The 21742-nt window shown below is 38.3% G+C and overlaps 2 protein-coding genes across 4 annotated transcripts in view; one reads left to right on the plus strand and one right to left on the minus strand.

The window, feature by feature from the left end:
• Positions 1 to 21742, minus strand: part of LOC139963083 (catechol O-methyltransferase A-like) — a 24326-nt gene continuing 2584 nt past the window's right edge. Inside the window, exons 1-4 of one of the 3 annotated variants that reach the window (XM_071963593.1) lie at positions 11452 to 11503; positions 4295 to 4523; positions 3413 to 3606; positions 1 to 2712 (exon numbers count right to left, since the gene is read on the minus strand). In XM_071963593.1, coding sequence (XP_071819694.1) covers positions 2401 to 2712; positions 3413 to 3606; positions 4295 to 4523; positions 11452 to 11460 — 744 coding nt within the window. In that variant the 5' untranslated portion in view covers positions 11461 to 11503 and the 3' untranslated portion in view covers positions 1 to 2400. Of the gene's footprint in view, positions 2713 to 3412; positions 3607 to 4294; positions 4524 to 8633; positions 8926 to 11451; positions 11504 to 21742 lie in introns of those variants that run through there. The other 2 variants (XM_071963592.1, XM_071963591.1) reach the window with 2 other exon arrangements.
• The window catches only part of LOC139963080 (uncharacterized), a 12129-nt gene continuing 3704 nt past the window's right edge, over positions 13318 to 21742 (plus strand). The window contains exons 1-7 of the mRNA XM_071963583.1: positions 13318 to 13633; positions 14073 to 14511; positions 15125 to 15272; positions 16139 to 16260; positions 17627 to 17889; positions 18942 to 19164; positions 20481 to 20615. Coding sequence (XP_071819684.1) covers positions 13454 to 13633; positions 14073 to 14511; positions 15125 to 15272; positions 16139 to 16260; positions 17627 to 17889; positions 18942 to 19164; positions 20481 to 20615 — 1510 coding nt within the window. The 5' untranslated portion in view covers positions 13318 to 13453. The remainder of the gene's footprint in view (positions 13634 to 14072; positions 14512 to 15124; positions 15273 to 16138; positions 16261 to 17626; positions 17890 to 18941; positions 19165 to 20480; positions 20616 to 21742) is intronic.

Below are 21742 nucleotides of genomic sequence, written 5' to 3' on the forward strand. Positions count from 1 at the left end.
TTATAATAACGAAAATTTATTATTGTACGATACAATTAACATAAAAGCTGCTTTGCTACATTAAATTTCTTTTACATAATATAATTACTTGGCACCCTTCCTTTAATCAGCCAAAAAAATATTCCTTTTAACTAACGAAATCTATTTATTCCTCCAGTATAATTCGCTTTCTAACTTATCTGTCGATATTAGATATTTCTTTTAAATAAATTTTTCTTGGTGTACAAACAGTAATGACGCTATTGTCCAATACAAACTGCAAACGGAGGGAGGGCCTCAACGTTGGCCGCTAAGCACGGATCTTCCGTCTCGTTGCTCCCCTCTAACCTAAACAGACCATGGATCAGCGTTCCCCAGTATTTTATTACAAAACGGGTCACTGATTTTCGTCCCACAGAAAGTGGTATAGTGAAAAGGTCTAGACAACCTCTGAGTCACGGCATGGGGCAGGTGCCTCCATTCGGTCGGTGTAGGGAAGTCTCAATCGGATACCAAACAAGTATACAGTCTACCCAAACAATGTAGCCTCTCCCTGTACTATAGACCATATAGGCTTGTCTACACGACATATATAATGTGGTTGACGCCCTATTTGCTTACATCTAAACACCGTCGCCTACTCTGTCTGGATGCTCAGAGTGAAGTGAAGTTCCAAAACCTCGCTGCCCATTCCATTTGCCCATTCCACCTGGAAGCAATGCTTGCAATTTAGGGGCATGTGTTTCAATCATTTATACTTTTATAATAGACCTATTGTTTAATTTAGCGCGCCTCGACCGTAACAAAACGTTTTGCCAGTTACTGATGGATGCGCTCAAAACATCTGCATATTATGCTAATTAGTCGTTATTCGATTCCCCATATTCGATTACCATGCTTCGTCTAGTGAAAATAACCCTATATATTTCTTTTTAACACCAAAAATACAAAGAAGGAAAAATGAACAGAACAAAAATGGAGCCGTACTAGACATCGCGCTCGACATCCCTTCCCTCCCCCCCCCCCCCAATATTTGGTGGCATAGTCTTTTTGTGTGGCTGTAAATAGAAAATAATGCGTGAGATTATTTATCCAAATCATATTTGGCGGTGGCTAAAACTTCATCCAACATTACACATGCTGCATGAGGTAAATGACTCTTCGTGGTCGTTTCTGTGACCTGTGACCGTATAGCATGTTTTCACTCATGATTATTATCATGTCTGTACATCTCTTGTCTATGAGTGTAAGTACGTACAATCATACATATGATCCACATCGATATGGGTTCACTGGGTTTCCATTTGGCCTGTTTCCTACAAGATTTCTAACCGCAGGCGCGTAGCCAAGGGAAGGAGGGGGGGGGGGCGAAGGGGGAGACCGCCCCCTCGAGGATATCTTTTGTATTTTTTTTATGATATCGAAGTTTTATTGTAGCCGTAATAACAGGTTTTAATATTTGTACACCAATATACTAACTGTGTCTGAATTTTTGAAAATCCCCTGACCAACATTCTTCATCATACTTCCCTCTACTCGTGCAATTTTGACCGGTCTGTTAGGGGTTGAAGGTTTTTTTCTATATTGGTTATCCATTGATGTAATCGTGTGCAACATTATGTTTTGAAGTGAATTTATTATTCAAATTCTGAACAAATAATGGGCTTAAAACCTTGAAAAGTGGGGCTGACGGGTATTGTGGGCCGTTAAGTAGAATTCTATACAAAAGCAATTATCCACAGGAGATGCGATGAGGTAAATATTGGGAAAAACTTGGTTCTCAGGCAAAAGTTTACATCTGGTTGGTCATTTTCAAGCCCGAGAAGTGCCATTTCCGGTGATCTGGGGGGGGGGCTATCAAAACCAGAGGAACTGGCAGGATGAGATTTTCGTGTCCCGTGTGTTTTAATGATATGTAATTACTTCGTTGACTTGCGACAATTTTAAACTTGACCGTATTACTTGTATATATTCACATATACACATATTTATCCTCTGTGCAAACCTTAATAATAATGTTGATCAATCGATAAATAAAGTCCAATAATTCAACCAAAACAGGTTATTGTCTAACTTCGTATCAACCACAGAATACCCTTGCATGATATTCAAACACCTTTTTATCATTGACAAGTTTGTAATGTTTTATAACTTTAATGTTATTTTGAAGCCATATGTTGCTTATTTGTGTGGTATTACTTCTGAGCTAATGGCTGGTGCATCAGAATCGGTAGTCAAGCCACGAGAATTCAACAATGGAAAAGAAACAAATAGTGGTAAAGAAGTACAACTATCCACACTGGATATCTAGGAGTATGTTTCAATATTCTATTATAACATGCTAACGTTAAACATGTGTGCCATCCAACTTAAGAAAATACTTATTCGTTTCAGGCATACATATGTTATGCTGTCATTATACTAGCCAAGATAAATCGACTTGGCCATCACGTCTGAAATACCAAGCATATCAATTTTGGTATCATAGAATGTATTTTGATAACTGGGGGATTTTTGGATGTATGCGTCGTACTCGGGAGATCCTGGCCAGCCAAGGTCATCACCAACCACGACAGTCCCTCTGCGGACATATTTACCGGCCTCTATGTGTTTCAGTTCTCGACAGTATAACGGTTTATGATGGTCGATGAAAACAAAATCAAATTTATCCACAGAATGTTTCTCACGAAGTGTCGGTATTACTTCACCCGCGTCTCCTTGTAGTATTGTTATCTGTGAATCCAAAATATAAACCAACGATGCAATATATATATTTATACAACACCTAATTATATTCCGGCCATTTGATTGGTCAATTGTTCGTCGATTGCATGCAAAATCCGCTCTATTGCACTCTATGAAATAGAACCATGGGTTATACTTTTTTGATAGCACTTTTTTCAATGGTAAGAGAGCAGAGAAACCTGTCTGTTCAAAACAATCTGTTGCATGAGTGCATTTTACATCCAATTATATCCAAATTTGAAGGTGTTGTATAAAACAAATAATGAATGGTTTCCATTCGTGCAATAGTGCAAATATTTCATTCGTTGAAAGATGTAATTTGTTTCATTCAACTCGGCTGCGCCTCGTTGAATGGAACATTCCATTTTTCAACTCATGAAATATTTGCACTATTGCACTCATAACCATTCAATATGTGTATAATATAATATATATATATATATATATATATATATATATATATATATATATATATATATATATATATATATATATATATAAATATATATATATATATATATATGGTAATGGAAAAGAATAACATTTTGGTACGAGAAGAGTAAGGGAGGGGGGCGGGGCAGGTTGATGAGAATGTGAAACTGGTTCGATGTTACATTATATCATGCGTTACATTTCATGTTTCTGGTTAAATTCTCTATTTTTCTTAAGTCTCATATGTTTTCCTTACTTTCTCCTGCATTCCAGCATATTCAACGAGTTCTTGGGCGGCCCTGACGAAATCCTTATCAAATTCAACGGTGTAGATTTTCCCATCATCTGGTAACATAGAACCTAACAAGATAGCGGAATATCCACAATAGGTCCCCAACTCTAGGCAAACCTTTGGTTTACAATCTTGAACAATTTCTGAAAATCTTTCCGCTGAAGAAAGGGAAATGAAAATGTATACAGCTTTATAGTTTATTAAATCAATCTATAAATTAATATTTTGAATATTACAAATAAAGTATTTCATTTTCACAACAGCTTTTCCCTCCGGCCATTTTCAAAGTTCCTCAACTTTGTCATTTGAATCCATCAAATTTGGTTCTATTCGGACTCAGTTTGGTATCATTCTTCTTGGCTAAAGCCATTGCAAACTCTATAGGTTCGCGATACCGGGCTTATGCATTGCAATACTATTGTAGGGAATTGAAATATTCAACAAACCTTTAAGGGCTGGAGTTGCCACCTCTTTGATAACCCTTTGCCTCACATTATTGTCCCTTAACAAATTTTAAGTAAAAAGTCAAACAATACCACACCGGGGCAGCAAAGGCCTGGAGATAAAATTGCTACCGATTCAGCGCCACTGTTGTTGGATGGATGATGGCCAGCATGTCAGGATGATGGGTTTCATGTAGGTACAGACAACAGGTTGTATCTTAAGACGTATTTTAGGAAGCTTTAGGAATATACGTCCTAAAATACGACCTCAGGTGGAAGGGTTGCCACCTTATTACCACGAATGCCTCATTACACTTCCATCATTGGTAATATTTATCATGACGTTACATTTTATGGAACCTTTCATACTCCAAAACATTAACAGCACAGCAAGACTACCCACCTTTTTGTTGTCCCAGATGCATAATCCACTCCTTATCTCGACAATAAGTATCAACTGCTTGTAATATCGCTGGCACGTCACCTCGTTGTGCATTTTGCTTCACAAAGGCATTGATTCTGTGACATGGTGTATTACGGCCAATGATATCTCTCACCTTGTGCCAAAATGCAATATGCCAAATGGCCACGGTTTTAATTGGTGATATCGGTTTGAGATGCGAAACAAACTCCTACAAAATAGAAAACAGTGTATTTTCATTTATTTATTTATTTATTTATTTATTTATTTATTTATTTATTTATTTAACATTAAAGGGTATACTCGGTTAGCGTAAAGCTAATCTCCCCCGAGGCCCTGAAGTAAAATAACAAATAGTGAAATGAAAAAATATAAACATATAAAATAATAATAATAACAATAACAATAATAAAATAAAATAAGATAAGACGACAATGAAAATAAAAACTACATTACATAAAATACAACATGGAACAATCAATTAAAAGAAATTAAGAGCATAATAAATTAGTTAAAGTCCTGCATAGAACGTTTAAAAGTATTTAAAGACTTGGCATTCTTACACGCCTTTGATAATTCGTTCCATTCCTTAGCAGCAACATATGAAAATGTTTTCTGGTGATACTGGGTATTACCACCCTCTAAAATTAATTATTTCGTGTGGTGGACCTTAGAGAGTGGTTACGTATATCATTTGTGTGGCGGAACATTTCCACAACAAAGGAACCTCATTATAACGGCAATCATAATGTTCATTACACTTATTCATTTGAGGTTCTTCTGACCAGGAGAGAAGGAGAAGAAGAAGAAGATGAAAAAGAAAAAAAGAAAGTAAGAAAGGAAGAAAGAGAAGAAGCAAATCATTTGAAATAAATTAACGTAAGAAAAAGGAAGAAATAAAAAAAAATTGGTAATTACTGTAAACAATATTCATTTGTTGGATATAATCAAAACATATCTCCTGATATCTATATGTAAATTAGGCTAGGCTTATCGATATCGTTTAAACCCAAGGTATTCCAACGTTAGGCTTCATTCAAGTTAAATTTAGCATATAACACAAAAGAAACTTTTTCAACATACATGTTTTCCTCTGTTAAGTGTTCTATGTGAATTAGACACAACCAAGTATTTGTATGTGTTACGTCATTATTCAAAGGTTACTCATGGTTAGGTCATTACGGTTGGTCATTATGATATAGGACAGGGTTGTCCAACCTTTTGCAGAGGAGGGCCAAATGGAATGATTATGATGAAAGAGGGGCCGCATGAACCCTACGCTCGATTTTTCGCCCGAAGCCAAGGCAACAAAATGTGAGCACTGCGCGCGGAGCGCACTGATTCATTTTCCTTCCTGATAAAACATATGAATTAAGTCCAGCCGCCCTCCCCCCCCCCTCCGCTGACAGTGTCACACAAACTGACCTGTATGCAGTTTTTTTGGACCCAGAAGGTTCGAATGATTGATTATATAGCTTATCAATAAATCTGCTCACTAAAATTTCGCACAGTAGAGCATCTCTGGCGGGCCGGACGCAACCCTGCGGCGGGCCGGATTGTGGCCCGCGGGCCGTAGGTTGGACAACCCTGATATTGGAGGATGCTGTATCTCAATGTCATAATCCACAAAAAAAAAACGCAAATTTGTAACAATATTATGACTAAGTGGATACTTTCTATCACCACATGTTGACATAGTAAGGGCGCATGGCCATGGGCGCAGATCCTGGTGGGGACAGCGGGACGCGTCCCCACCAACTTTCTCAGTGGTAGAGACATGATATACCGTGTCCCCAGTTTCACGGTGTATATAGCTATTACAAATGCAATAAAGCATAAGAACCATCAATAATAATAATAATAATAATAATAATAATAAAAATAATATATTTATAAAAGCGCAGCAATATCCATCATTACAATGTTCACAGGGAGCTATTACAAAACTACAAACCTTTTAAACTTTTAAAGTTAGATAGTTGATAGATTTAAAAATCTATCAGGATCTTCTAGATTCTATTAATAGAATTAAAGTGATTTTGGTTTTATGTTAAAGTACTACTGACACCTTGTCAATATGCCCCATATTCAGTACATTCTTTGTTGCAACTTTTCCAAAAGATCTTTTCGTTGCCAAGATATATATATTTGAAGTTAAATCTGGGGAAACTATGACGTAGAGTGTTGTTCTTATCAAAGTTTCTTATTTTAGCCCTTAACTAAGTTAACCCCTTATTACAAGCCCGCATATATCATTTAAATGATGTGATGTTACTCTGTTCAAAGAAGACAATAAAATATTTCAAAATTTAACCTTATGCATGCCACAAACCCTTTTCGTGTCCTTGGAACGAAGTTTTTAAGAACAAAGGGATAATATAACAGAAAATAAGCCAGTCACTCCATTTACATCATCAATGTGCATAATTAGCTAATGTTTATTCGTAAATAAAACTAGGTTTTAGACTTGTAAACTGTTAAATTTTTCATGGAGTTGCAGCTATTTTCATGATTTCTAATGCCTATTAGAGTGTTTAGGACAAAGTTGTTCGCAAGTAGTGTGAATCGGTTTAAGAATGCTTTGGACAAGCACTTTAAGTATTGTAATCAGGTCTGAGCAGTGGCGGAGCGTCCATACAGTCAGAGGGGGCGGATGCCCCCCCCCCCCCTGACGGACTCAAATGGACTGCTGGCGCCCTTTTCAGCTTTTTACCACTTTTTACTTATTCGCGATTATTGACTTTTTCATTGCGCTCTCAAATACCTATTGACATTTGTCACATTAAGTTGGTGTAATTTTCTGACAAAATGGCGATGACACCTATTTATTCTTCGTTTATCTGCAAATTAGCAAGGCCCGGAAAGGGTCATTTCCGGCGATCTGGGTGGCATTTTCGGCCAAAATTTTTATTGTACGCTTCGCGCCAACTCATGGTGGCGCTTCGCTTAGATAGTTTGCCTACAGGCTTCGCCCCTCCCTTGGCAATTACTCGCTACACGCCTGTTCGAATTTGTAAAGCAAAGAGCAGATATAACATCATATCAGTGAGCATTGAAATGCATGTTCCACGATGAACAGCCTCAAAAACTGTCTATGTGTGTAGTCAAAGGCGTAGGAGCCCAATTGGATTTGGGGGCTGTAATGACTTGCGCGCGATCAACATATCGATGCCAATATCATATAAGCAAGCATCGTTCATTACATTGCATGGCATCGTGTACCGCACGGTCCGTGAGAGTTGCACAGCATTCCGTCGGATGCTAATGTAAACAACGAAATGTCTTATGTAGATGGAGAAAAAGCATACAGATCCATTTATGTCAAAACTCTATTTTACAGTAGTAATGTCGGCCAAACTTAGAACTTTATTTTAATTACCAAGGAGATCATTTTTAAGCTATATTCATTGCTATTTATTTTTCTTTCAGTAGGTGCCCGAAAAAAATGGGAAGAAATTTGGTTGCGGGGGGGGGGGGGCTGCAGCCCCCGCCTCCTATGGGACCTACGCCTGTGTGTGTAGTGTTCGGTTTCGATATACCTGATATCGGAAATATCTGCTATTTTTCATTTCCTTCAACCAAGTTTTATAATAGCCATTATAACAGGTTGCAATATTTCTACACCAATAAATTAACTGTGTCTGAATTTTCGAAAATTTCCTCACCAACATTCTTCATCATACTTTCCTCTAATCGTGCAATTTTGACCTGTCTGTTAGGGGTTCAAGGAGGTTTTTCTATATTGCTTGTCCATAGATTGAATTTTGTGCAACATTATGGGTATGTTTTGAAGTGATTTTATTCACGAGAAATGTGAATTTTCAAATTCTCAAGAAATAATGGGCTTAAAACCTTGAAAAGTGGGGCTTTCGGATATTGTGGGCCGTGACGTAGAATCACCTACAAAACAATGATCCATAGGACATGCAATGAGGTCGAACATGATGTGCGACTGGCAAGGGCGTAGGAACCGGGGGGCTGGGAAGCGCCAGCCCCCCCCCAGTGAAAAATGTGGAGGGGCGGAAGTATCATTTCGCCCCCCGCTTCGCAAGTCAGAAAACCCCTTTTTCATTTCCAAATGAGAAAAAAATCTCATTTGGAGCACCAAATAGCATCTAAGGCCAGGTGAAAATACAAAATTAAGTTTACAAAATGGAGTAGGTGTTGAAGTGTGCTATATTGCACCAAATTGCATCTGAGGCCACCTGGAAATGCAAAAAATTCCAAAGGGGGAGGGGGACACCCCCGGGTTAGAAAATCCTGGATACGCGCCTGATAAAGGTCTATATAACGAAAATACAATAAATTAATATAGACTTACCGTACTCATGTTGATACAAGTCTTGTTTAACAAGTATTCGCAGTTAAATATTAGAAATATCTTCGTTTTCCCCAAGCTTCTTCTAAACTGAGAATATAGCGCCGCTTCAATTCTCCTTTGGTTGGACTTATTGCAGATACACTATGTCGAATGGTAAGTTTAACAGGTTATTAATCCAGATGGCTGTTAGTGGATGTGTACGTGATACATGTAATACAAGTACAGGTCGATCAAAGGACGTTTTATACTGTTGACACCACTCATATCTAAGGCCAGTGCTCTTTAAGTGAATGCTTCCGTGAATACAATGCACCAAATAAAAGAGATGTGAGACGACAAAGCAAAAGAAGACTTAACTGAAAGAAGTGATGGTAGTAATTATAATCGTACTTGTAAAATGAAAGGTGCAGGTAGGTCGTCTGAAAATTTAGTGCATTTGCGGCAGTCTAATTGTTTTCTGGGAGAGGACCCCAGACCCATCTTATACAAAAGTCTACTTGGGATTATTTGTCCCCTGATGTTTTTTTTTCTGCAGATGCCCATGTATTTCCCCAAACTAAATTTCTAAGCCATGAGATCTATAACTTAAGGAGGTTTGGGAGCATCATTGAGTCTGGGAAGTGTTATTTCCGGCAATCTGGGAGGTATATTTGCCAAACAATTTCTTGTACGCTACGCGCGAACCCATGGTCGCGCTCCGCGTAGATATGAGAACAGACACGCGTCCCTATACCTTTATCCAAGACTGATCTGCGCCCATGTGCACGGCAAAATGATATTTCAGTACTTTGCACAGGTTACCGACTCATCTCACATGCTGCCCAATGGATTGTACGATGACGTGGCACTACGCCATTCCCCCGCCCCTACCCAAATGTAGGCTATGGTATCATTATAACATGATGTAACGAAACGTCTAATCTCTTTGTTGGCGTTAGTGTAGCATGTATTTTCTCCAATCAAATGTTTTAACTTGGGTTGATTCTTTACATTATATTAGACGCTTTACGGGAATTGTTTGTTAGATAAATTCTTATAAGGGGTGTCACTTGCTTGATTTATGAACGACTGTTAAGGGGGAACTCTCTCATGTTGCCCGATTTTGGAGGTCACTAAGTAGGACGTCTAGGTTACGTTCCAGGGGCCAAAATGTTAGGTCTGGGTAAATCTTTACCAGCACGCATGTCGTATTTAATCGTGTTTTAATGGTTGATGGTTGTAGACTGGGCGTGGTTTATGTTTCTAATAGGGTTAGGTGTAGGTTCATACGTTGTAGGTATAGGAAGTAGTTTCTTTTTAAAAGCAACTGCGGGCACGCACCAGAGGGTGGATTCCATGCTCGGACCAGGGGCGGTTCCCGGCTCGGAATAGGAGGGGTAGAACGATTCTGACCATGAGTTAGGAGACGAACGAGTCATCTATTGGCAAAACAGTGGTGGAACAGCCCAGGAAGTCGGATCGGACGACGAGTAAAATAACCTAGAAGACCAGGTTCAACACTTCGGTTCATCTGCGCCGCCGTTCACCATTCCGCCGACTGCGCCGCAGTTCACCAATCCGCCGACTGCGCCGCAGTTCACCAATCCGCCAACTGCGCCGCCGTTCACCATTCCGCCGACTGCGCCGCCGTTCACCATTCCGCCGACTGCGCCGCAGTTCACCAATCCGCCGACTGCGCCGCAGTTCACCAATCCGCCGACTGCGCCGCAGTTCACCAATCCGCCGACTGCGCCGCCGTTCACCATTCCGCCGACTGCGCCGCTGTTCACCATTCCGCCGACTGCGCCGCAGTTCACCAATCCGCCGACTGCGCCGCAGTTCACCAATCCGCCGACTGCGCCGCAGTTCACCAATCCGCCAACTGCGCCGCAGTTCATCAATCCGCCAACTGCGCCGCCGTTCACCATAGCCCAATCTTCAGCGCCGAAGTCTATCGTTCTGCCCTCCGTGTCGAGACCCGCCATTAGTAATGTACTGTGTTGTATTTAACTTCATCGACTTCTGAGCATGTGTTAAAACTTGGTTTCGTATTTAATAATTGCCTCTGTAATGCACGACCACTGTGCACCATCTTGACAAGTATAAAGATCGTAAATAAACGGGTAAACTTTAATATCTCCTGTCGACAGCCTCATTCCTGTGTTCCCGCATTTCCACTCTTCCTTGCGCTCACCACCGAGGACGGCGCGTTACAATAGGTTAAGGGTGCAGGGTGGGGTTGAGATTGGTCAAAGCATACTGTGAACCTCATATCGATATGCAGGGCTCTAAATTTTATCTACAGAGTTAGGATTAATGCACATAAGAGGTTATACCATTTCCATTTTAGGTCTCACTGCCAACTCACTACCCCCCCCCCCCCCTGCCATTTACACGCCCTCTCTATCTCAAATACTGTTTGATACTATCATTTAAAAAACAATAATCAAGTTTATCTGCATGATTCTATACTAACATCTTATTTCAAATGTAAAAAGACGAAAATCCACTCAGTTTGGCTTAAAGCGTACACTTTGGTATGTATTTATACCATCATTGGGTAATGTCACCATCTGACGAAAGTTTAGAATCGTTTTGGAATCATTAAGTAAATGGCTCAATGTGGTGAATAGCAAAATCTAAGATACAATCTTAAGTTTATATGCATTATAATTAATTTTGTGAATCTAATTTTGAGTCAAAAGTAGACGACCCTCACTCACCCACACCCTCATTCACCCTCACACACCCCCACCCCCACACACCTCTCATCGACGTTTTACCGATACATAGTAAAGGCCTACAAATTATTATGAATAAATGAGAAACTGTATCTTACCGAAGACATTTTCAAATCGCCTCTGTAAACTATATTGGTCCTATAGCTGTCTGTATTATATGTAAAGATATTGTAACTTCGTTTATAGCCAATCCTCTCACAGGTAGATCTATACGCTTTGACTGTCGATAGCGCTGTAGGGTTGTCTATATCTTGTTCAGTGGTTTTATAACCGGAGCTGTAACGCAGTTACCGTTTAACAACTTCTGACAATTCTACACTTGAACGATATTGGTAGTCAGGGTTTAAATAATGACTGGAATTATTAGGTCAAGTCTTTGTAACCAACAACACTTCCTGTGCTGAACTTGAAAATTCCATATACTCCGCTTAATTCTGCAGTTGATTGTATAATCCATGTCTGTTTCTGGCTTCTCCATGTGACATCAGCTCTGCCAATTTATAAGAAAGTTTGTTTGTGGTCATCAGTGTATACTGCCCCTTTAGCTCTCGGCTATCCTCCTCTTAACTATTTTACTTAAGCTTAATTATAATCCACTTAAGCAGAATTGATATAAGCTTAAAAGTTCAACTGGTGTTTGTCTCTATCGTATTTCATTTAAGCACATTAGTGTATAAAAAGGGATTTTGTCAGTGGGTCTGAGTTCCTTCAGTTGTTAAGTTGTTACTTGTCAGTTGTTACTTGCTAGTTGCATGCTCCCCTTCCCCACACACATAAGAAAATGGGAGAGATAATTGATTAACATGAGTTTAGACATCTACATACACAATAATTTGTGCCTGTGGGGTAGAAGTTAACAAATTATGCATACAGTACAGGGGTGGTGTCAAAGAAGGGAATGCACCTGACACCACACATTTAAGTATATATTTCAACCATACCTTTAAGTGTATTTCTGCCCAAGGAATTTCACTCTTGGGTTTCCAATTTTCTCTTATTTAGCAGGATTCTCACTTGTTCATCTGATCTGATCGCCGCCCCAACCTACAACTTACGTTCTTCGAAGAATAACAAGACGGTTGAAAACATTACGAACTGGTAAACCATCGGACTGGGATTGAGGGTCAACACTTGTCAATATAACTTACAAGTATCGTTCGCTTCTCGACGAAAATCATGCAAAACTTGTTCTTTGTCTGTCATACGTGCCATTGCGTTGTATGTTGTACCTTGCTTGCTAGCTACAACTACGCTGCTTTAACGCTGGGGGATTAACACTAGCTCAGACTGAGCATGGTAACAAAATTCGCTGATGTGATTGGTCTATTTAATGCCCGTATTAATTCTATTTAATGCCCGTATTATTTCTATTTAATGCGCGTATTAATTCTATTAATGCCCGTATTAATTATATTTAATGCCCGTATTAATGATAGGCTATTTAATACCGGCATATGAAGCTGCATGGTGATTGGCTGAGAATTAATACCGGTATTAAATAGAATTAATACCGGTAATAATTTTAATTCGTATGGACATTAAATCAGCAATTATTTCCCGTATGGCCTACCAACTGATTATAAAAGCGGGGACGTTTTGACTCACGGGGACGTTTTGACTGCGGGACGTTTTGGTAAAAAGCGGGGACGTTTTGGTCTTAAAAAAAACTGGGACGTTTTGGTAAAGGGACGTTTTGACTGGATACCTTTCTTCCGCTCACTTTGAGGCTATGTTTATTCAGAAACTGCTTCAGTCTCTCGACTTTCCACATTTTAAATTCGTCTATAGTTGTTGGGCTCTCCATTCAAATACTTGTATCTTGGAATTTCAGTAGAAAACCGCCAATGATAGTGAAAATGTTGCTGTTAGTGTCGATCGTTGAGCGTCAATGTTGTGTGTATTGTTTTGTTTAAATAATCAGTATGCGACTGGACTACCCCAGTGACCTTTGACCTTCACCAAACTGCAGTAACTCTGAACTGGCTGGCAAAATGCTTTTGGTGCTGTTGTGACAGGGAATAGTGTCCGGGCGTCTCACGGACACTATTCCCCGGGTCAGTTATCCATTCGTAGTGTCGAGGTTATATTATAAATGGTCATATGTGGGGAAATCAGAGCTGCAGGGTCAACCGTGTCAATAGTACCTTCTGGTTACACAGTCTCTTGAAAATGGACGAAGGAAGACTGTTTCCAGAAATTCGAAAACTAAGAAAGAAATTAAGGCAAATCGAAAACCTGCAAAATGCTCAACGACCTCTCACTTCTGATGAACAAATAAAGGTAGATTTTTTTTAAGTAGGAATTGAATGACTTCTCACGGACAGCCTATCTGTGTAATATGGTGTGTTTCAGTGCTAGGCCTAATGTTATACTGCCCAATACTGTATAGTGAGTTACGAATGTCTATATTAATAGTACACAGGCTAACGTGTACGTGTCATGTGAGTAAGAACATGATTCAGTATTTACGTCGTTCCCAGGTTTCCTGGACAAAATATGGTCACTTTAGCTACATGTGAGACATGTATGATTTGTAGTAGAGATCAAACAGGAAAAGCTGTATTACAATCAATTGCTGATAAATTTGTCATTTGTTTTTACAGTGTTTATTTGATAAAATTAACGCCAATGTACAAAGTAGGCCCATCTGCAGCAGCACGGGATACAGTTGTGACAAGAATGAATCTCATAATAATTATTTTCCTGATATCTCCCATAGATTCGAAGTAAAAAGGAATTGAGGCAAACTCTGCAGGAAAAATTGAAGCAATATAAAAATATCTCTGCTACAGAGGACCTAGGAAAGAATCGACTTGAAAGAGAAACAGTGAACACTGGACAAAAAGGCCCTGAGGAACTGCTTGCACAAGAGCCTGTCAAAAATCTGAATCAGAAAGAAAGTGAAGAAAAAGAAGACCACTTGATTCAATCCCCTCCAAAGAAGGATTTATTACCCAAACAGAAAATCACAGGCACACTGACAGTAGAACAGCAAATTGAAAACTATAAAAACAGTGAAGTCAAGCCCAGTGAAGAGCATGAAGCTACTTTAGAGATGCATAAACCTGCCTCTAGCAGCAGAGAGTCTCACCAATCAAAGACTCTCGGTGGCGCAGGTGATAGAAGGAAGAAAGACAATGAGACTACCCAAGACAAAGGTTTGATTTGGTTTTAAGTTTGCATAAAATAGTTATCTTTCACAAAACGGAGAGTAAAAAATAGTAGAATGTGATATTACAGGTTAAATTTTGAATTAAATAGTCTTTTAGTTTGACAAAATGAGAGTAATTTTGATAAGGTCAAAAAAAAAAATTACTTCAAGGACAGATGTGAGTTGGTGCTTTAAAAGGTCCATAATGTCTACACTACTGTTTTACTCTAGTAGAAAGAAACCATTTCTTTAAGGGTTAAAATCATAGGCTAGGCCAAACACCATTAATTTCAAAACTCCTAACAGGGATATCAGTCAATAATTTTGTTTGAATTTTTTTTCTTTCTTCGTTTTGGAAAATTGGTCAGTTTTATCAGAGATTGGTATTGCTAAGGGAATAGTAACTACAGATTACAGATCATAAGAGTTCTAGTCTATACTCAGTTAATTCTGACAATAAGCCTATAAATATCTTGAACTAATACATAGGTTAAAGCAAATTGCTTTCAAAAGAGACAATAGTAACATTTCTTTTCGTCATCTGTTTCCAGAACCCGTTTTTATCCTCATTTTACATCACAGTTACTGAATTCTAAAATACTTTACTTTGAATTTTGTAGTGAAGAAGAAGAGACCGAGTCGAACAGAAGAATCATCTGGAGAGGTGAACCCTTGGGATAAAGTCAAATTTTCTGTGCTGGACTTGACAGGGCACAACGATATAATCTGTTCCATTGATTGTTCTAAGGACTCAATAGTTTCAGGCAGGTAAGGAATTATTCTTTCAAGTGCAACCATCAAAACAGTTTCATGGATGTTTGTAAATTTAGTCGTTTCGTGGCACTGTATGAAATATTACAGATGGAAATTCTTTGCTATGTGTTTCAAAAATGTATCTGAAATAAGATATTAAATCTAAAAAGAACTTTGCACTTTGTGTTAACTTGGTCCTTTAGGAAAAAGTTCTTATACAACAAAACTAACTTCAACTAAATTTAAAATGCTTTGCAAACCATTTTCTTGGAGGTGCTCCTCCTTTAAAATTATTTGTGGATATTGAGAACAGTTATAGGTATTTATCTTTGACCATCGCCAAACCATGTTGGTCCATCTAGCGTATTTAGGGATGATAGAGACAAAGGGAATTCATAAAACTGTTCATTTTCAGAAAGTGGAACTTTGTTTAAGCTGCTTATCTGAGGAACCATGAAAAATGGGAAGGTTTCACTGAGCTAGTTTTGCCAAAAATTGTTTCATTAATTAAAAAATTAATTATTGAAAGTATCAAACAATTTATCTGCTGAAGACAGATTTCATTCATGTATTCTGTTACACAGTGTCTCTTTATTTAAGCAAGCCAATGGGGGACGCTCTGTGATGCATATACAGTACCAACAAAGCTCTCCGTCCTTGAAGAACAGCTGATCAAACATATAGGTTTTATATCCGAGACTCCAAGATTAATATTCCTTTAATCATTAAACCACAGAGTACCTGACACAGAATAGTCACATCTTGTTATGTTTATTACACTTGATGATAAACTTAATGATCAACAGTTTCAAGTGGCTGTCAATTTGAAAAAGGTGACGTCTTATGAAATGAATGTGTGATCTTTTGGTGATCTTTTACAGCCGTGATACTTCCATCAAGGTTTGGGATGCCAGCACTGGTGAAGAAATCAGAAGTCTTGGAGGGCACACAGATAGCGTAACATCTGTCGAACTGTTACCGCTAGAGGAGTGCGACACAATTGGTAGGTGAATTAAAACATATAATAACATATTTTCTTGTAGCTTTTAACATTACATTGTAACCAGTTGATGGAGAGTAAGATTAAAACATACACTCAAAGGATGAGAGTGCTTCATTCCTTGCTGGAGGCGAAAGAAATCTATGCGATGGTGATGGCGTGTGTATGTAACACTTGCTTTATACACTGTATGCCTGGTATGTGGATCCGTCTTATTGACTACAAGAACCCCATTCTTTTTGTGAAGGTCCAATGTTATTTGAGATCAAAAGAGGTCAAGGTCTGAAAACCTGTAAGCACGACAACTCACTAAGTACATCTTTGTGGAGCTTCATACTTAGTATGTAGATCCAGCTTGGCGAGTGCAAGAACCCTATTGAAACTGGAGAGGTCAAAGGTCACATGTGGTCAACATACAAGTGTCAAAGTTTGTCATCCTTGTAAACAAACTAACTCCAAATTAAAGCTACAATTAATCTGTGAGTTCTCCAATGCTATGATTGTCTTTAGTGAACATAGTTTGGTCAATTTCAGATCAGTTTACTTTTGTGAAGGGGTCAATATACAAAAGGTCTGACATAATCCTCAACACTACTTGTCACACAGGAAATGAAATCTGCTTACAAGAGCTGATACTCTGGTGTTTGGTGACTCTCTCAAGTGGCCCTTATCAGTTGCCACACTCTGAGCTTCATGGGTCAACAGGTTATCTCAAATGGTCTCAAAGTTGTGCAAATATTCCACAGAGTATAAACAATGTCATGTAACTCTCATTCATTAATAACATTAATTAGAGGGATGGTTGATGGCAGAGCTGATTTGCTAGCTCAAAATTTGGTAAAAGAAACTATCCTTTTGCTCAAACATCTATGTGTCTATATTTCACATAGGAAGAATGTTCTTTCTGGATATTAAAACATTTTTGGAACAGAAGTTCTATGCTGTAGAATCTTTACCAGTGAATTAATTGGATAATGCCCACAAGGGAGTGCTAAAACTAAGAGATTGAAATCTCTGAGCATTTCTGGTTCTCACATAATAGTTCTTGACAAATTTATCTCAACTTGCTCTAAATTAGTCAAGTAGGTATGCATGATTTTGAGCAAATTATATGGCAAGGAATCACAAAGCCATCTGGCTTCTGGTTCTCAGAAAGGTGTCAATTTAGATGCAAACAATATTGCCAGGTTTCAAACTAGAAGAAAATACTTGGAAAAGGCTGATATGAAACATTTCACCGGCAACTTGGTGAATGTGGTTAGAACTGGAATATCTTTAAAAATCAGATACTTTCAGCATTATGAACACATCGGTTTCTCTTCTTGGTGAACCAGCCGGCATTTTCTTTATTTTGTTTTTTTTCTGACAGCCAAAGCTTACGGTCAACAAGGAGAGACAGGGTTGATCCTGAGTTGCTCGTTAGATTGTTGCATCAAATTGTGGGCTTTGAAGTCTGGACATCTGTTGAAGTCCATCTACACATTCAATGGCATCATCAGTATGAGCTACATAAGAGGCAGACGTTTGACCGTGACCGGGTACACCGGGGGCAAGATAGAATTATGGGATATCCTCTCTGGGGAATCAATATTCTCTATCATAGGCCATGGAGAAGCAGTAACCGCTCTGATGGTAGTTAACTGATAATAATCCACAGTCCTGGCATTTAAAGGGTATTGTGGGTAGAGGTGACTTACCAAGACACATGAGGTAGTTTATAAGTATATTCAACTGAAGGAGCAAGTGCGGTCTCCGACATGGTTGAAATGTGAACGAAACTTGAAAAATAGATACTTGTAAAAAAAGTCAATCTTAACAAATATGAAGGATAAAAAACAGATTAAGTTATACAATGAAATTAATTCCCTTACAGTGAGCTGAGTTTGCTCGATTTTTTGCCATGAACATACAACAAGAGACTTCGTTTAACAGTTTACTCGTCAACAATTTGCCCCCGTCCGGTGTAATTTAACTGTAGAAACTCGCAGCTGAAGTTCGTCTTTATCAACATTGAATGATCAAGCAAACAGTAACAAGTAATTGCACCAGTTTTTGGTGATAAATAGTATGTCCAGTTCTTTGGCAGAAGAATTATACTTCCTTGCATTCATTCAGCAAAATAAAACCAGGTCATTGAATGGAGACAATTGTTTGTGGATGTTTACAGCCATGAGGGTAGACAGGTACAAACTTGATCATTTGAATGTTGTAGCAGTCAGTGTTACAACAAATGATTACTGCTTTTCAGATCATTTCTGTTACATTACAAGTTAGCTTTGCCTCTGAAGAAGATTGAAAGGTCTCTAAGCCCTCCAACTTTTCTACACACTTAAAATGGCAATGGATATTATTGACCAAAAGCAGTTGCCCATTTAACATGTCACACTGTATGACCTCTACCAAATCATCATCATTATCAGCAAGTGTTTAGACCTATTTTTAGGTAATTTGTTCGTTTTGGCAATAAACATTAAAAACTACTAATACAATTTTTGTGTGAGAACATATTCAAGGATATTCATATAGAAAAATAGAGGCAGAACAATTGAGTGAATCTGAAGGGAAATAAGCAAGTTTGGTAGAAATTTATTATTTTAGTTAATTATATGGTAACGAACCAGTCATTAGGTGACAGTACGAATTAGGCATAAGTAGTATTTGCTGTTTTGGTGTCATCCTCACAGGTATCAGAGGATAAAATCACAACTGCATCGGCGGATGGAATGATAAAAGTATGGGAGCTTAGGGAAACTAAACTCCACCCAATATTTGTCTCTGAGAATGTCAAGCCAGAATTGCCAAGGATGAAATTAATCAGCAGGAAAATACATACAGTGGTTGAGAAGGAGAATGTGATATACTACGGGGACAACGGGCTGAATGTGAAAGTCTTGGACTGGAGGAGAGGTAAAGTATTGTTTTTTTATGGAATTTGATCTTGTTTTCTTGCGTGTGTGCATGTGTGTACAAATGTAAACGTATTCTTTATTTAAATGGTAACCATTATTGTGATGAACAAATATGCCAAGATATTAAAGAAAACATGCCTGTTCTGGTTGCAACGTGTCAAAGTGTAAATACTGTGTAAACGGATGACAAATTTATCCAATATGTTTAAAACGTTTTCAGAAAGGAGGTTTCTCTACATTCAAATCTCTCTCTCTGTTCAAGTTGTCATGGTGATATATCAGTGATGAATATGCATTGGTGACTATGCTAGTGTTAAATGGATGTTACAATGTTGCCTTACTGTAGCTCCACATTTGGAAATATCATGTTCATCAAGGAAGACCAACACAATGACTTTTCATTTATTGATTATTTTTGGTAAGTTAGTGTGAATATTCATGAGTTTTCATGAATGTTCAGACATTTGTCGGAACTAGATTCCTGATTTCCAGGTTTCTGCTTCACTCAACTCCATCACCATCGAGCTGTACTACCTAATTATTGCATAAACATTCTGGGACAACAATGGTTGCCATAAATATTCAAATATCACCTTCTCCTAGTCTAGTTATGTTTCTTTACAGTAGCTCCACATTTAAAATATCACCTTTATCAAAGAAGACAAAACAATGTAGTGAATTTAACAATTAACGTAACCACAAATTTCAGATTTGTATATTTACAAATCGTTTGCATCAGTCTTTGCCACATTTGAATATTGTTGCTCGCATTATTCGGTGTTTTACTCTGATTAAGATGTAAATTGTATGAATGTATTTGTGATCAATCGAAAGTTGCTATCGTAAGTTCCCGTCAATATTCAAGACCCATTGTCTGAGGGGCAATGCCTCATTTCTAGATCTGTGCTACACTCAAATTCTCCAACAAAAAGCAGTAATAAATTACCGCATAAAAGGTGCTGGTACCACAGTGGTCGCCACAGGTACTCAAAGAGACCACCCTCTCTTCTTCTGTCTTTTACAGTACCTACACTTGAATTTAAGGGCCAAGAGTGGGATTTAGTTTCAAGTACCACTTTGATATTTCCTTTACAGTGTGCTGGTCTCATCAACATTCAGGTCAATAATTAATTTTTCAAGTTTTCAAGTTTTAAAGTATGCATCAAAGTGGTCATCAACATCTGGGTTTTGATGATTAAATAGTGTATAAACTCAATCTGTTATTAATATATAATCGGTTTATTTGAAATGCAGTCACCATGCCACAACAGTCGTCTCTCCTGCTTTGAGATAAACTTAACTTTTCTCTTTCAGGGGTCGTTCATAAGATTCGAAATCACAAGGAGGACAACGCCTATGGCTTTGTTGATAGCATTCATGTCACATCTCCATCTAGCTATCTGATCTGTTCTGGATATGACCTTGATTTAGGAAATGGCTACCTTAATAGTAAGTGATAACCAGTAAATTTGAAACTACCTTTGGGTGAAGAGGCTCACTATTACTAACTGTGCAATATATTGTTCTGTTTGAGTAACAGGAAGAACATTGCTGCATAATTGCACACTCCAGGAACAAACCCAAAAAGAAACAAAGGGAAAAAAAGAAGAAGACAAAACAAAGAAAACAAAAACCAGAGAGAAAACAATGAAAAAGAAAAAGAAAAAAAAAACAAAGGAAAGCCAGAAGGCTTAGTGATTCTTTGCCTTATAGGTATATATCACCTGGTGGGTAGAGCAGCAGCAGGTAGAGCAGCAGGGTAGAGCAGCAGGGTAGAGCAACCTGGTGGGTAGAGCAACCTGGTGGGTAGAGCAACAGAGCAATATATGTGTCCTGTATTAAAAGTCAAATACCATAACATCAGAACAGAGGAAGTGGAAAACCCTCTCAGCCACTTGAAAGGGCAAAGGTCAAATCCTGCGATAGGCAGTGACATGGGCAAGCCATCCATCAAAGATATGGTGCTCAAAACTTAAACAATGACCTGAGGGTCATTTTGGAGGAAGTTGTTAGATCTGTCATATTGTTTCTCCCAATTTTATTTTTGGAAATTAAAGACTTAATGTTGCCTGTCCCAGGCTTTCAGTTATAATGAGTGATCAATATTCTATCTGAAATGTAGAACTGGGACTAACAGTAGGTTTCAGAAATGGTGACCAATACGGTAGAATATTTCAAGTAGCCCCAAAAGGTTGAAAGGAAAACCAATGTGACCTATGTAACGTTGGGGAGGAAGGTATTAAATCTGTCAGTACTTGTTTTGCCTAAATGATGGTAGTGCACCTTATGGGGCAACAATCACCCAACTACAATTTTCACCAATCCTGTACTTGGGTAAGTTATTTAACTTTACATATTCACCACTGACTACCTCCAGTGACCTATGTAGAAACAAAAGGGTTTTGTACTCAGTAGGATGGATCCATGTAAATTGAAGCTCCCCATTTTTAGTTTGAGAGCTTACATTGTTTTCAGACTTGACCTCTGATGACCTCAAATGATCTTTCACCAACACAAAAAAACAACAGGATCCCTATTGTCAATAAGGTGGTGCATCCATGTACTACATATAGAGT

The sequence above is a fragment of the Apostichopus japonicus genome, chromosome 21, assembly GCF_037975245.1.
Source record: "Apostichopus japonicus isolate 1M-3 chromosome 21, ASM3797524v1, whole genome shotgun sequence".
NCBI classification, from domain to species: domain Eukaryota; kingdom Metazoa; phylum Echinodermata; class Holothuroidea; order Aspidochirotida; family Stichopodidae; genus Apostichopus; species Apostichopus japonicus.